Source organism: Benincasa hispida, chromosome 2, assembly GCF_027475165.1.
Source record: "Benincasa hispida cultivar pf3 chromosome 2, pf3_genome.v1.1, whole genome shotgun sequence".
In the NCBI taxonomy this organism is placed as follows: domain Eukaryota; kingdom Viridiplantae; phylum Streptophyta; class Magnoliopsida; order Cucurbitales; family Cucurbitaceae; genus Benincasa; species Benincasa hispida.
The window spans coordinates 16,511,161-16,525,293 of record NC_143479.1 but is presented as its reverse complement, the minus strand read 5'-3'; the positions used below and the strand labels follow the sequence as shown (position 1 = coordinate 16,525,293).

The window sequence follows — 14,133 nt, the reverse complement described above, 5'->3', positions numbered from 1 at the left end:
GCTCCCTTAAGGATTGATTTTAGGGCTTGAACAATGAGATGCCTCACTTTCTCCTGGCCCAAGAGGGGTTCGATTATAGTTGGACTATGACTAATTGTTCATTAGGAGGGATCAATGGTACTTAAGGAGTTAAATGTAACTACAGAGGGAAAAATAGTAGTTTGACCCAGTTATACTTACGAGCAATTTGCAAAGGGTCAACGCATTATTAATTGGTTATATCCAATGAACACATAAATATATCTATAGTACGAAGAGTTTAGCTATCGGTCTTTAGTGGAGTGACCGGAAGTTAATGAATGTCGATTTATTTGATTAAAAGAGTTTAATCAATTAATCTCATATCATTAGAGCTTTAATTTATAGGTTCATAAGTTCCCTTCGTTAGGTCAATGAGGACTAATGAGAATCAAATTAATTTTGGTGTAATTTGAATCGTTTAAATTAATTAAAGGGAATTAATTTTATAATATAATGTATATAGATACATATATAATATAATGTATGTTAATACATTAAATAATATAATGTATGTCAATACATTAAATAATATAATGTATGTCAATACATTAAATAATTTTATGAGAGAAATGAATATTTGAATATGATTCAAATATTAATTATATGAATATGATTCATATGTTAAAATTTAATGTGAATATGGTTCATATTAAATTTGAAGGAACTGTGAAGTTCCATAACAGAAATGGGGATCAGCCCAATTTTCAATTTCTAACTGAACAACGAATTTACAGAATTCAAACAGAAATTATGCGCTGATAAAAAAAAATATTTACAGCATGCATTAAAAAAGAAAAAAGGGGAGGAGAAATTCAAACCCTTGAAGACTAAAAAGCTTCTTCACAAATCCTCTTCTCTAAATCGATCACGAACGCATCACTGAGGGTAGCACCACAAGAATTTCCTTTGTATTCTTCATAGAGGATGACAATAACAGGAGGTGTGGGCTACGTGTTTCTTTTGGGAAGAGGGAGAGTAATTTTTGGAGAGAAAAAGGTTTTCTGTGAGAGTTAGGAAAATCTTAGAGAACCTTCACATAGGGATTCTGTGAAGAAGATGATTATTTTTTTTTATTAGAAAATAACCAATCCTACAAGTACTGCAATCAAAGAGAAAAGAGGGGGAAGGAGTTACAATTCCCTCCCAAATTAATTTTAAAAAAATGTAATAATATAAAAATAATTTAATAATTAAAAATTTATTTAATAAATTATTTAATATATATATATATATATATATATATATATATATATATACCCGATAACCATATTATCATATAATATATATTAAACTATATGTTATATCAAATATAACACATAACTTATAGCTTATGTTGTATCAAATACAATATAACCTATAGTTTTATTTCTCTCGCACGTGTATGATATTTAATATAAATCACATTTATACTAAATTTGTGGTATTTAATATAAATCGCATTTATACTAAATTTAATTATGTGAATCTCTTTCATATAATTAATATTTGAAGCATATTCAAATATTTATTTCCTCTCAAATAAACTTTATATTATAATGTATCAAATACATTATATTAATTATATTAGATATATAATTAATTTAATTATATCATATATAATTAATTCCCTCAATTAATTTGAACAATTCAAATTAATCAAAAATTAATTCTCAATAATCTCTGTTGAGCTACAAAGGAGATCTTATGGACCTATAGATTGAAGCTCTAACGGTACTTAGATAATTAATTAAACTCTTTAATTAACTTACCCAACATCCATTAACTGTCGGTCACTCCACTAAAGACCACTAACTGCACTCTTCGCACTACAGATATATTTCTGTGTTCATTAGATATAACCAATCAACAGTGCAATAATTCTTCACAAATTGCTCGTAAGTACAGTTGGGCAAAAATTACCGTTTTTCCCTTGTAGTTACATCTAACTCCTTGAGTACCACTAACCCCTCTAATGAACAATAAGTCATAATCCAACTATGATCAAACCCCTCTCCAGCCAAGAGAGGGTGTGATGCCACATTGTTCAAGCCCCGGAATTAGTCCTTAAGGGAGAAACTTATCTACTTACCCAGATGTTATGGAAGGAGTGAATTCAGTCTTGTGTAGTTGTGTTCCCAGCTCCTAAATTAGACGAATCACCAAAATGGTAGGCTTATTGAGTCGACGATCTGGCCATTCTCACTCATATATTTTACTGAGAGATGTTATAATTTAAATATGGTTTAATTATTATTTATATGAATGTGATTCATATAAAAACTATAAGTTAAAATCAATATGAATTTGGTTCATATTAATACCTTAGGTTATTTGAGAGAACAATAAACTATTGTTTATGTTATAGGTAATATAATATTAACTATAGGTTATATGTTATATGTGAGATAACATGTAGTTTAAATATATATTAAAGTGGTTAATATATTAAATTCAAATTAAGAATTTGAATTTAATTCTTTCAAATTTAATTAAATAAAGGGGAGGGAGTTATATCTCCATCATCCCTTAATCTCTCATTCTCTCATGTAACAAATGGAGTGGAGAGAGAAAGTGCTCTCTTTCTCTCTCTGGTTTTCCTTCTCTTTGTGTTTTTCTTAGAAGAGTTTGGACAGAAGATTTCTCTCAATCATCTCCTTCCCTCTTCCCAAAATTGAGTGCAAGCCCACACCTCTACACGATTTTTGTCCCTGAGAATAACGAGGAAGATCTCGTGGTGGTGTCTTATTCATCATTACTGCATTGTGTTCGTAGGAACCGGCTCGTGAGATTGGGAGGAGCAGTTTGTGTTCGTGCTATGGAGCGGAAATAAGAAGATATAAATCTTCAAAAGTGAGTTATTTTTTAATTATTTCCTCTCTAATTGCACAGTAGAAGCATGCTTAATAGGTTTTGTTTACCTTGTGTTTCCGTCCTTTAATTACTATTCTGTAAAATTAAAACTGGGACATATTCTTTTCTACTACGAGTATTCATCTACTTCTTCACACCCTTCAATCCTTTCAGATGAATCCTTCCTTCTTCCCTTACCGTTTGAACCAAAGGAGTAAACTCCACTGCCACCACCAGAAGAACACAAGGCAAGACTCAAATTCCTGAGTAGCTAGTGATTGCAGGCTTCCTTCTGCCACTGCCTACTATTGATGACCCAAGCCTCCCTCCTCCCACTACTTTCCAAATGGGGGAAGGATCAGACATTGGTGAAGTTGGTAAGCATCCACCACACATTCAAGAAGGAACTCAATGCAACATTCCTCCTACACCCGAAGATGAATCAGCTGACGTGGACTTTGATGACTTGTGCAAGTTCTTGAATGAAGAACTCCCGGAACCAATCTTAAGGAGTCTTGATGAGTTTTCGTGCAAATAAGACATACTTTTGCAGCAATAACAAGAGCTTGTGCAACAACAAGCTGAGCTGGGAGAGTTTGTTCAACGCTAATCTCAATAAGTTCAGCGCCAACAGACCTTGATGAATGTCCACATGACACCCGTGGAGGTAAACCAAAATGAAGGTGGGAATCATTATCAATGCAGGAAAAGAAATAATTACAACTCCACTGTCTATACTGAAAAAAAATTTCCAAGGCAAGAGTTGAGCTTGAAAATGGCTCTTGCTCATAGTTGGATGTTTGCATGACACCCGTAGGGGCAAACCAAAACAAAGGTGAGATGCCTGGATCAATGGATAACTACTTAATAATATAAGGAGTAACAGAGAGAAATTTTTGTAAAACTTTGAACCATAAGCACATTTCTAAAAAGAAATATTAGAAAGTCTTGGAAATGAGTAAGGGAATTTTGAAGAATAAGCTTGCCGAATCTAATGTCTATAAATGTTTTCATAGGAAAGAAATAAAGCTTGAGGAAGGGCACAAGTAAAATAAATCTTGAATTAGGAAGCACTTTGAAAGGTTTAGCTTATGCGTCAAAGTGAGTTGAGGTATTTACTAAGACTTTAAACATATGTTTGAGGACGAACACTATTTTAAATTTGAGGGTGTGATGATCTGTAGAAATACAAGTTATTTTGCCTTTTTAGTGAAAACAATTAGGAAAATTTAGAGGAAAACGCATTAGCTTGTCAAGGAATTCATATAAATAATCATATCTTGCGATCATATGCTTACAAAACTAATAATCCTTGAAAAGTGTAAAATTTGTCACTTTTGGATGTAGGATTCAGATGAAATGGGGAGAAAAATCGACCAAAGAAACGAGCTATAAGTCGTGATCACATAGAAGGAATTAACTGGCAACAAACTTTATAATGCATAGCACCATCGATTGAGATGAAACATGACAAATAGAAAATGACAAACGTGTGGGCAGTGAAAGTCAAATCAACAGAACAAATTCATAGCTGATGTGAGACGTTCATAGTAGAGCCAATGGATCTTTGATGCAAGGCAAACGACGCAGTAGGGCATGTAAATTAATGTGAGGTGTCAGACCATCATTGGAAAGAGGCGAGAAACCTTCTTCTCGACGCCTATAAATAACCTTTCGAAGGCTCGATCAAGGAGGATAGAGATTTCTACCATCGAAAGAGGCTGAAACTTTATCAAACTTCCACCCTAAATCCATCATAACCACACTTCTTCGAGCTTTTCTTTAAAGTATTCTAGGTGAAAGCTTAGAGTTCTTCTTTGAAAAAGGAGAGAGAGACCTTCACAACGTTGTAACTTAAGTGAAGCATCTAACACCGGAGCCAATGGGAATAAGAAATTGTGAACGACAACTTGGCACTTTCTACTTTAATTCTCTTTACATTCTTCTTGTCATTTTCATTTGTATTAAGTTTCTAAAGATTGAAAAACTCTACTTTTCTTATTATGAATGCCATTACTTCCATATTCTATCCATTCATGTTCATTTTCACAAGCATGAGTAACTACATTCTGAATGGGTTGAGAAGGATAAATTAACAATTATATTAAATTGTGCATAACTAAGTGTTCATCTTGTGTAACGCATGCAAAAAGGTTTACTGAGATCAAATCGAAAGATTAATTTGAGTAACAAACAATATACTACTTGAGAGTAAGAGATTGTATGTTGGGTTTTATGCCCTAAAACTCATAGATAGTAAATGTAATTAACTGACCGTCATCAATAAAGAGTTATCGATGTTATTTTAATAGATGTTATTGGTTATGTTACGTCATCAATAAAGAGTTATCAATGTTATTTTAATAAATATTATTGGTTAGGTTATGTCATCAATAAAGAGTTAACGATGTTATTTTAGTAAATGTTATTGATTATGTTATGTCATCAATAAAGAGCTATCGATGTCATTTCAATAAATGTTACTAATTGTGTTATATTTTATTTTCATAACCCTAAATCCAATAAACTAACATCCAAGGCTGTCTTATGAGTCTTGAATAGTATGGGGAGTCATAAAGGGATTGATATTCAAGATACAACCTAAACGGTCTATAGTATAGGAATAAGGTTGGATACCTTATTCTAGTGACACTATGGGTTCGACCCACTTTATTTTGGATACAAACGCGATGATCCAATGCGTTTTTGTAGGTGAAATGTGAATGAGGGTATCCTATGTAATGAGTTTGCATAATACAGAACCGCGAAATAGCAACCACTAGATGTAACACCATTGACTAGTTCGGTTTCTATTTCAATAGGATGATCTAGACAACTTAGTCTTAATCCTAAATATATTATGAACTCCTGTTCATGAACGATTATCCTTTAATTTGTATGGGTGAGAGTGGTCAGTTCGATGACTCAATAAACCTACCATTTTGGGGACAAGACGGAGTTAGAGTTGGGAACATAATATTACAAGATGGAATTCACTCATTCCCGACCTTAGGGTAAGTAGATGAGTGTTCCCTTAAGTGGTGTCTTCGAGACTTGAACAAATGACCCTACCCTCTTACTGGCTTAAGAGAGGTTTTTGTTTAATAGTTCGACCATAAACAAGTTGTTCATTACAGGAGCACCTGTACTTAAGGTGTCAAATCCCACCCCAGATTACCCTCTAAATCTGAATAGAATGGTGACTGCAGCAGTTACCAACCTTTTTACTGGCACTTACCGCCTAACTATCCTGTTAACCTTTACTCAAATCCTGAATACATACATATCATCAATATACCAACATATTAACTCAGAACTTAACACATTTACATTACAGGGTTCCGCAACATTGTTCATACATGAATATTACAACTTAGTGAGCCCCATCTAGTATACTAGTCACTAGACAGACACATGTGTACTAACTAACATAGGTCTTTTAATTATGCTTCGTTCAACCTGTTTCTTTGAGTGGCAGAGCAGCAGCAGGATATCTTTTGGGAACTGATCACTACTGAAAGAAAACATTTGAAAACATGAGTTAGAAGCCTAGTGAGTGGCTTAATAAAAATATAAATCTCATGCTCAAAACCGGAAGCTTGAAACCATAATAAAACTAAAGTATACCAAGCCTACGTATACATAAAACCTTTAAACCACCATTTAACATCATTATTCCTTAGTTGAGAACGAGCATACATCGCTCTAGCTCCCAACGTCTGTTACCGGCCAAGAGATCCATATTTCGGCCTCCCTTTGCTGGTATATAGCCTAGAAGACCCATACTTCGACCTCTCATTCAGAACTACCTATGGCACATGGAGTTTTCTATGTACCGTTAACACCTTAGGTACATTTATTCAAATACCTTCCTTACCTTTAGTATCCGGCTCACTTAAGCTATCAAGTTCTCGAATATAACATAGAAAACTCTTTAGGATACCTTCCCTACCTTCAATATCCCTTTTCATTATGTTTAGGAATACCAACGCATATACTTTGACAATCTTAGGTATTTAAAACATAGTACATCAAACCTCTTCCACATATAGCACTATGTTCTGAAGTCTGGTTTAAGAGTTAGGCGTCTTTCGCTATTATACAAAAATATATCAATTTTATTATTTGACTACCTAATTTCAAACATTTGTTTTAGTAGAAATTAAGGGTACCCAGACTGGTAAATTATTTTATTTTATCTTGCTTTAGTTATTTATTATTATTTACTTATGTTTTCCCATCCTTGCTCGTTTGAGCATTATTAAATAAAATATTTGGCTCTTTAATTTGATGATTTAAAAGACATTGTACTATGCATGCATGAAGTAGCATCCTAGAATATTGTATGAAACTAGGGCCGTTACAGTTGGTATTAGAGCCTAAGTTTTAGGTTCTGTAGACTGACTTACATCCTGAGTCTAATCTGTTCCTTATGGCCAAGAATGGATCTTTCGTCATCGCCAGGTATGTCGTTTTAAAACCTTTAGGGAATTATATGTACCTGGAATCCTACTTGTGTGCTGTCATTTGATGGTTTACCCTACTAGTGTGTATTAAAGTGTTGCGTGTGGTCACTAGGTATGGTACCACGCACTAGAGGAAGGGGCGGTCAAGGCAGGAAAGTAGTTGGAGAGCGGGATCCCAACTTGCAAGAACCCGAGGTGCAGAGCCAAGAGGTGCGGAACCCGCACCTCGCGACCTTTCTGGGTCAACCTGGCAGAGGGTTAGACCAAGAAGCGGGCCTCAAACTTCGATTGTACCCCCTACCAGGACCGTCATCCTCACAAATCCCAGTGGAATATACGGCTATGGTTGCAGCTATTGGGAACGTCATCACGCGGGCCGTGGTGGGACAGGCCGAGCAGATCGCCCAGCATCTATAATCACAGCATGTGCCATCTTCGTCAGCCTCATTACCACCAGTTCAGAATCAACATAAGGCCATGAGTCGGACCATGGCAAGCCCTTCGTTGGAAGCTGGATACCTGCGAGATTTCAAGAAATACGATCCCCCAATGTTTAACAGATCCTTAAAAGACCCCACAAATGCAGAATTGTGGTTGTCCACTGTTGAGGGGATCTTCCAGTACATGAGGTGTCCAGAGGAGTAGAAGCTACAGTGTGTCGCTTTTGTTCTCATCGACAATGCCAAACGCTGGTGGCGCACGGCTGAGAGAATGATAGAAGCTAGTGAAGGCCAAGCCACGTGGGACCAGTTCAAGGAGGGATTTTATGAGAAGTACTTTTTTGCTCATGTGAGGTACAACAAGCAGGCTGAGTTCATGAACTTGAAGTAGGAAGCCATGAAAGTGGAAGAGTATGAAGAAGAGTTCGATAAATTGTCCTGTTTTGCCCCTGACCTAGTGTCTACCGAAGCAAAGAGGGTTGAGAGGTTTGTACAACGACTCCGAGATGGGGTGCAAGGCATTGTGCAAGCCCTGGAGCCTCTCACCTATGCCGCAGCCTTCCGAGCGGCAGCACACATGGGTTGTCTTTCAGGGATAGATTTTCTAAAGTCCTTGATGGAGGAACCGGCCCCAGGCCAGAAGAGGAAGGTTGAGCAGAAAGCTCCAGGACCTCTGCAAAAGGTCCAGAGTACAAGCAGGCCAGTAGGGAATGTTCAACGATAGGCTACGACTTCAGGAGAAGTTTGGAAGGAAAGGTCGCTGTACAAGTCTTGTAGAAAGTGTCATTGGAACGCTGTCTGATAGGCGCCGGGACATGTTTCAGATGTAAACAGGTAGGGCATACAGCAGACCAATGCCCTAGTAGTGGTTCCGAAAGTGCGCGGGGTCAGCCTCTGAGTTCGCATCAGGGTAGTTCAAGCCGACACCAGCAGGAGGGTCGGGTCTATGCCACAAGTCTTCGGGAGGCTGAGCACTCGGGAACAGTGGTGACAGGTACACTCCCAATCTTGGGGCACTATGCTTTAACATTATATGACTCAGGCTCGTCCCACTCTTTCATTTCGTCATTGTTTGTGAAGCATGCCATGTTAGTTTTGGAGCCTTTGGGCTATGTTTTGTTAATGTCTACACCGTCGAGAGAAATTATGATAGCCAGTGAAAAGATAAAAGCATGTCAGTTAGAAATAGAAAACCACACCCTCGATGTGACTCTGATAGTATTAGACATGCGCGATTTTGATGTAATTCTAGGCATGGATTGGTTGGCTACCAACCATGCTAGTATAGATTGTTCTCGTAAGGAGGTGAATTTTAACCCTCCTAGAGAAGCCAACTTTAAGTTCAAAGGGGCCGGGACAGTAGTGTTGACTAAGGTGATTTCAGCAGTTAAGGCCAAGAGGTTGTTTAGCCAAGGTAACTGGAGCATATTGGCTAGCGTAGTTGACACAAGGGAAACCGAGGTTGCTCTAACCTCTAAACCAGTTGTGAGAGATTATCTTGATGTATTCCCGGAAGAACTCCCATGACTGCCTCCACAAGGGAGATTGATTTTACAATTAAACTGGAGCCAAACACTATTCCCATATCCAAAGCTTCGTACAGAATAGCTCCGGTAGAATTTAAAGTATTAAAGGTTCAATTGAGGAAACTGCTTGATAAAGGATTTATACGACCCAGTGTTTCTCCGTGGGATACACCAGTATGGTTGGTGAAGAAAAAGGATGGGTCATTACGCTTATGCATAGATTACAGGGAGTTGAATAAGGTGACCATTAAGAATAAGTACCCCCTTCCTAGAATCGATGACCTGTTTGACCAGCTACAGGGTGCTACCGTATTCTCCAAGATTGACCTACGGTCAGGTTACCATCAACTAAGGATCAAGGATAGTGATATTTCGAAGACTTCTTTCCGATCCAGATATGGGCATTACGAGTTCATTGTAATATCTTTTGGTTTGACCAATGCTCCAGTGGTATTCATGGATTTGATGAACCGAGGGTTCAAGGACTTCCTAGACGCCTTTGTAATCATTTTTATTGATGACATTTTGGTATACTCCAAGACAGAGGTGGAGCATGAGAAACATCTTAGGAAGGTCTTAGGAAAACTGCGGGAAAACAATTTGTATGCAAAGTTTTCCAAGTGCGAGTTTTGGTTACAGAAGATGTCCTTCATTGGGCACGTGGTGTCGAAGGACGGGGTTTTAGTGGATCCAGCTAAGATTGAAGCCGTTACCAATTGGCTTTGCCCTACGACCGTCAGTGAGGTGCGTAGTTTCCTGGGTTTGGCTGGATACTATCGTAGGTTTGTAGAGAATTTCTCTAGTATGGCCATGCCGTTGACCCAGCTGACCAAGAAGGGAGCTTCATTTGTTTGGTGAAAAGCGTGTGAGGACAGTTTTCAGGACCTCAAGTAGAGGTTGGTTTTAGCCCCGGTTCTCACCGTACCAGACGACTCCGGAAACTTCGTGATTTATAGTGATGCTTCCAAGAAAGGTTTGGGTTGTGTGCTCATGCAACATGGTAGGGTGGTCGCCTATGACTCCCGCCAGTTGAAGAACCATGAGCGCAACTATCCTACCCATGACTTGGAATTGGTAGCGATAGTGTTTGCCCTGAAGATCTGGAGACACTATTTATATGGGGAAAAGATCCAAGTGTTCACCGACCACAAGAGTCTGAAATACTTTTTCACCTAGAAGGAATTAAACATGAGGCAGCGCAGGTGGCTCGAGTTAGTAAAGGATTATGACTGCGAGATTCTCTACCACCCAGTTAAGGTGAATGTGGTAGCCAATGCCCTCAGTCGAAAGGTAGATCATTCGGCCGCCTTGATCACTAAGCAGGTTTAGCTGTGTAGAGACCTGGAACGAGCGAAGATTGCGGTGGCAGTGGGGGAAGTCACCTTGCAGCTAGCCCAATTGACAGTGCAACCAACCTTGAGGCAGCGGATTACTGATGCTCAGAAGGGTGATCCTTACTTGGTTCAAAAGTGTTATCAGGTAGGGTCAGGTCAGGAAAGTGAATTTTCTATGTCAATGGATAAGGGTCTTATGTATCAGGGACGGTTGTGCATCCCAGCAGTTGATGGCTTGAAAGGGGAACTGTTGGCGGAAGCTCATAACTCTCCTTTCTTGATGCACCCAGGTAGTACCAAAATGTATGAAGATGTGAAGCAGTATTACTGGTGGCCCAATATGAAAAAGGAGATGGTTGAATATGTCGGTAGATATTTAGTCTATCAGCAGGTGAAGGCTCCGAGACAGAAGGTAGCAGGCTTACTACAACCTTTGGATGTGCTAGAGTGGAAATGGTAGAGTGTGGCTATGGATTTTATTACGGGATTGCCCAGGACAGCGAAGGGTTTCTCGGTGATTTGGGTTGTGATAGATAGACTCACCAAGATGGCACATTTTATTCCAAGAAAGCCTACGTACGTAGTGAGTAAGTGGGCTAAGTTGTACATGAAGGAGATAGTAAGGTTGCATGGTGTGCCAGTGTCAATTGTGTCTGACAGGAACCCTCGTATCACCTTCAGTTTTTGGAAGAGCCTCCAGGCTGCTTTAGGGTCACGGTTGAACTTCAGTACAACATTTCACCCCCAAACTAATGGGCAAATAGAATGTTTAAATCAGACATTAGAGGATATGTTGCGCGCTTGTGCATTGGAATTCTCAGGGAGTTGGGACTCCCACTTGCATTAGGTGGAGTTTGCTTACAATAACAGCTATTAGGCTACCATTGGTATGTTGCCATTTGAAGCTCTTTATGGCAGAGGTTGCAAGTTTCCCGTTTGCTAGAGTGAGATTGGGGAGAGGAAACTGGTGGGGACTGAGTTAATGGAGTTGACAAATGAAGCCATGCAGAAAATTAGGGCCAGAATGCTAGCAGCACAAAGTAGACAGAAAAGTTACATGGATGTCAGGCGAAAAGATTTGGAGTTCGAAGCAGGTGACAAGGTGTTCTTGAAAGTGGCGCCGATGAAGGGTGTCCTGAGGTTCGGGAAGAAGGGTAAGCTAAGTCCGCGTTTTGTAGGGCCATTCGAGATTTTGGAGCGGGTCGGTTCTGTGGCTTACTATTTGGCCTTGCTGTCGTCCCTCTCCGCGGTCCATAAAGTATTTCATGTCTCCATGTTTTGGAAGTATTTAACGGACTCGTCGCATATGGTGGACTTTGAGCCCTTGCAACTGAATGAGAACTTGAGTTACGAGGAAAAGCCCGTGCAAGTTATGGCCAGAGAGGTGAAAGTTTTGCACAGCAAGGAAGTGCCACTGGTGAAGGTCTTATGGCAGAATTATCAGTTTGAAGAAGCTACTTGGGAGCGAGAGGACGAGACGAGGGCACTGCATCCAGAGCTCTTCTAGGATTAGAACTTTCGAGGATGAAAGTTTATTAAAGGGGGGAAGAGTGTAACATCCCAAAGGTTTTTTTTTTGTTAAAAAAAAAAAGAAATAAAAAGGGAAAAAAGGGGGGGGGGGAATATTGGTTATTTTTAGAAGAGACGTAGGGTTTTAAACGGCATTGGGATGCATGCAAAAGGAAAAAAAATTCTTTTTCCCTTTCTCTCTTCTTCTTCTTCTTCTTCCTCCAGTCGCCCCTCCCCTGCTTCAGTTGCCGTCACCATCGTCAACCGCGCCTACCCTTCGCCGGTCGTCTCCTCTTTCGATCTACCACCGTTCGACTCGACGCAAGCCGCGCCGTTTGTTCTGCATGAGGTCCAGTCGTGCCATCAGCTTTTGTCCCGTGCTACAAGCTCCGATCCACGTCGAAAGCATGCATTCCGCGCGAGCCTCTTCCACGTCGCTTTTCATCTGCCGCACGTCGATAGTCGAAGCCCAACGCGCTTCAGAGCATCCCTCGTTCGTTTTGTGCATCGAAATAGTGTCGGTTCTCGTCGATTCATGGCAGTCCAACCGAGCGGTCTGTTGAGGGTAAGTTGTTTTCTTGGTAGCCCATTGTCAATTTAGGGATTCTTGAGCCTAATTTGTTATCGGTTTTAGGAGCGTGTGTCAGTGAAGGGACTTCTCAAGCAGAGTAAGGTCTTGTTTTGGGACAGTGCGTTATCTTGAGGTAAAAGGTTTACTACTGATTTCCCTAGGATGTTGTTAGGCCTGTTATGAAATATTTTATTTCATATATGAAATTGTGATGAAATCTGCTATGGGTGTTGTGCTGAATTTGATAAGTTGAATTTGGATTATTCCTGCTATGATGAATTTGGATGTAAGGATTAAAGGTTACTGTGATAAGGTTGAAGCAAGGATATTATGTGTTAAGGTCTGACGCTAGGTACTGATGTATGAGCTATATAATGTGTTAAGGCTTGGCGTTGAGTTAATGTATGAGTTATGAGTGGACTGAAATGGTTGATGGAAATATGGGGAACGGTGTTAAAGTTTAATGTTGAGTCATGGCCTTAATTGCATTTTTATGTTTAAATACGTATTGATGTTTGTAAGCTTATGTCCGTATGAGATTTTGGTGACTGTTAGTATACCATTGGGCCATGCACATTGCATGTGTGAGTCTTCGGGCCACACCCTATGTTTATGTACGGTGTCCTTTTTGGGATCACCCCTTGTAATTATGCTATGACCTTTGAGTCACTACTTATGAAAGCGTGCCTTCGGGTTCACCCCTTATGCCTATGCCTATGCCTATGTTTACGATGTCATTGTGCATTTTTGGTCCAATGGATGGACTAATAGGTCACTAAGTGGGGCCAGTAGTGGGCCACTTACTGAGTATATTTTTATACTCATCCTTTTCTCTCCCTATTTTTCAGGTAAGAGTAATGAAAGACTGGCGCATGACAAGAGAGATCCGTGACCTTGCCATTAGGACGTTTCACTGCTTCTGCATATAGCACTATGTTCTGAAGTCTGGTTTAGGAGTTAGGCTTCTTTCGCTATTATGCAAAAATATATCAATTTTATTATTTGACTACCTAATTTTAAACATTTGTTTTAGTAGAAATTAAGGGTACCTCGACTGCTAAATTATTTTATTTTATCTTGCTTTAGTTATTTATTATTATTTACTTATGTTTTCCCATCTTTGTTCGTTTGAGCATTATTAAATAAAAATTTTGGCTCTTTAATTTGATGATTTAAAAGACATTGTACTATGCATGCATGAAGTAGCGTCCTAGAATACTATAGGAATAGGGTCGTTACACATAGCACTTTTCTGATTTTGCTAGACTGTGCCTTAGTCTATTAGTCTAGAGTGGCCGTTTTGCTCACTCCTTATCATTCTTTACTGCGTTACTACTTAACTGGGAAGGAACACTTCTTGCTCTCTTCCTACAATCATAACTTACTTTCCTAGATGAGAGAGAATCTTTACTCAATCTCTCAACATCAATTCATGGC

The 14,133-nt window shown here is 39.0% G+C and overlaps 1 protein-coding gene across 1 annotated transcript; it reads left to right on the top strand.

Moving 5' to 3' along the window:
- The first annotated feature begins 11,598 nt into the window (after positions 1 to 11,598).
- On the top strand, positions 11,599 to 12,123 carry LOC150037684 (uncharacterized). Its single transcript, XM_090310982.1, has one exon. The coding sequence runs from the start codon at positions 11,599 to 11,601 to the stop codon at positions 12,121 to 12,123; it is 525 nt and encodes a 174-aa protein (XP_090167108.1).
- The last annotated feature ends 2,010 nt before the right edge of the window (positions 12,124 to 14,133 follow it).

Coding starts and splice junctions, on each gene's coding strand:
- LOC150037684 (XM_090310982.1), top strand. CDS start 11,599: ATGGAGTTGACAAATGAAGCCATGCAGAAAATTAGGGCCAGAATGCTA.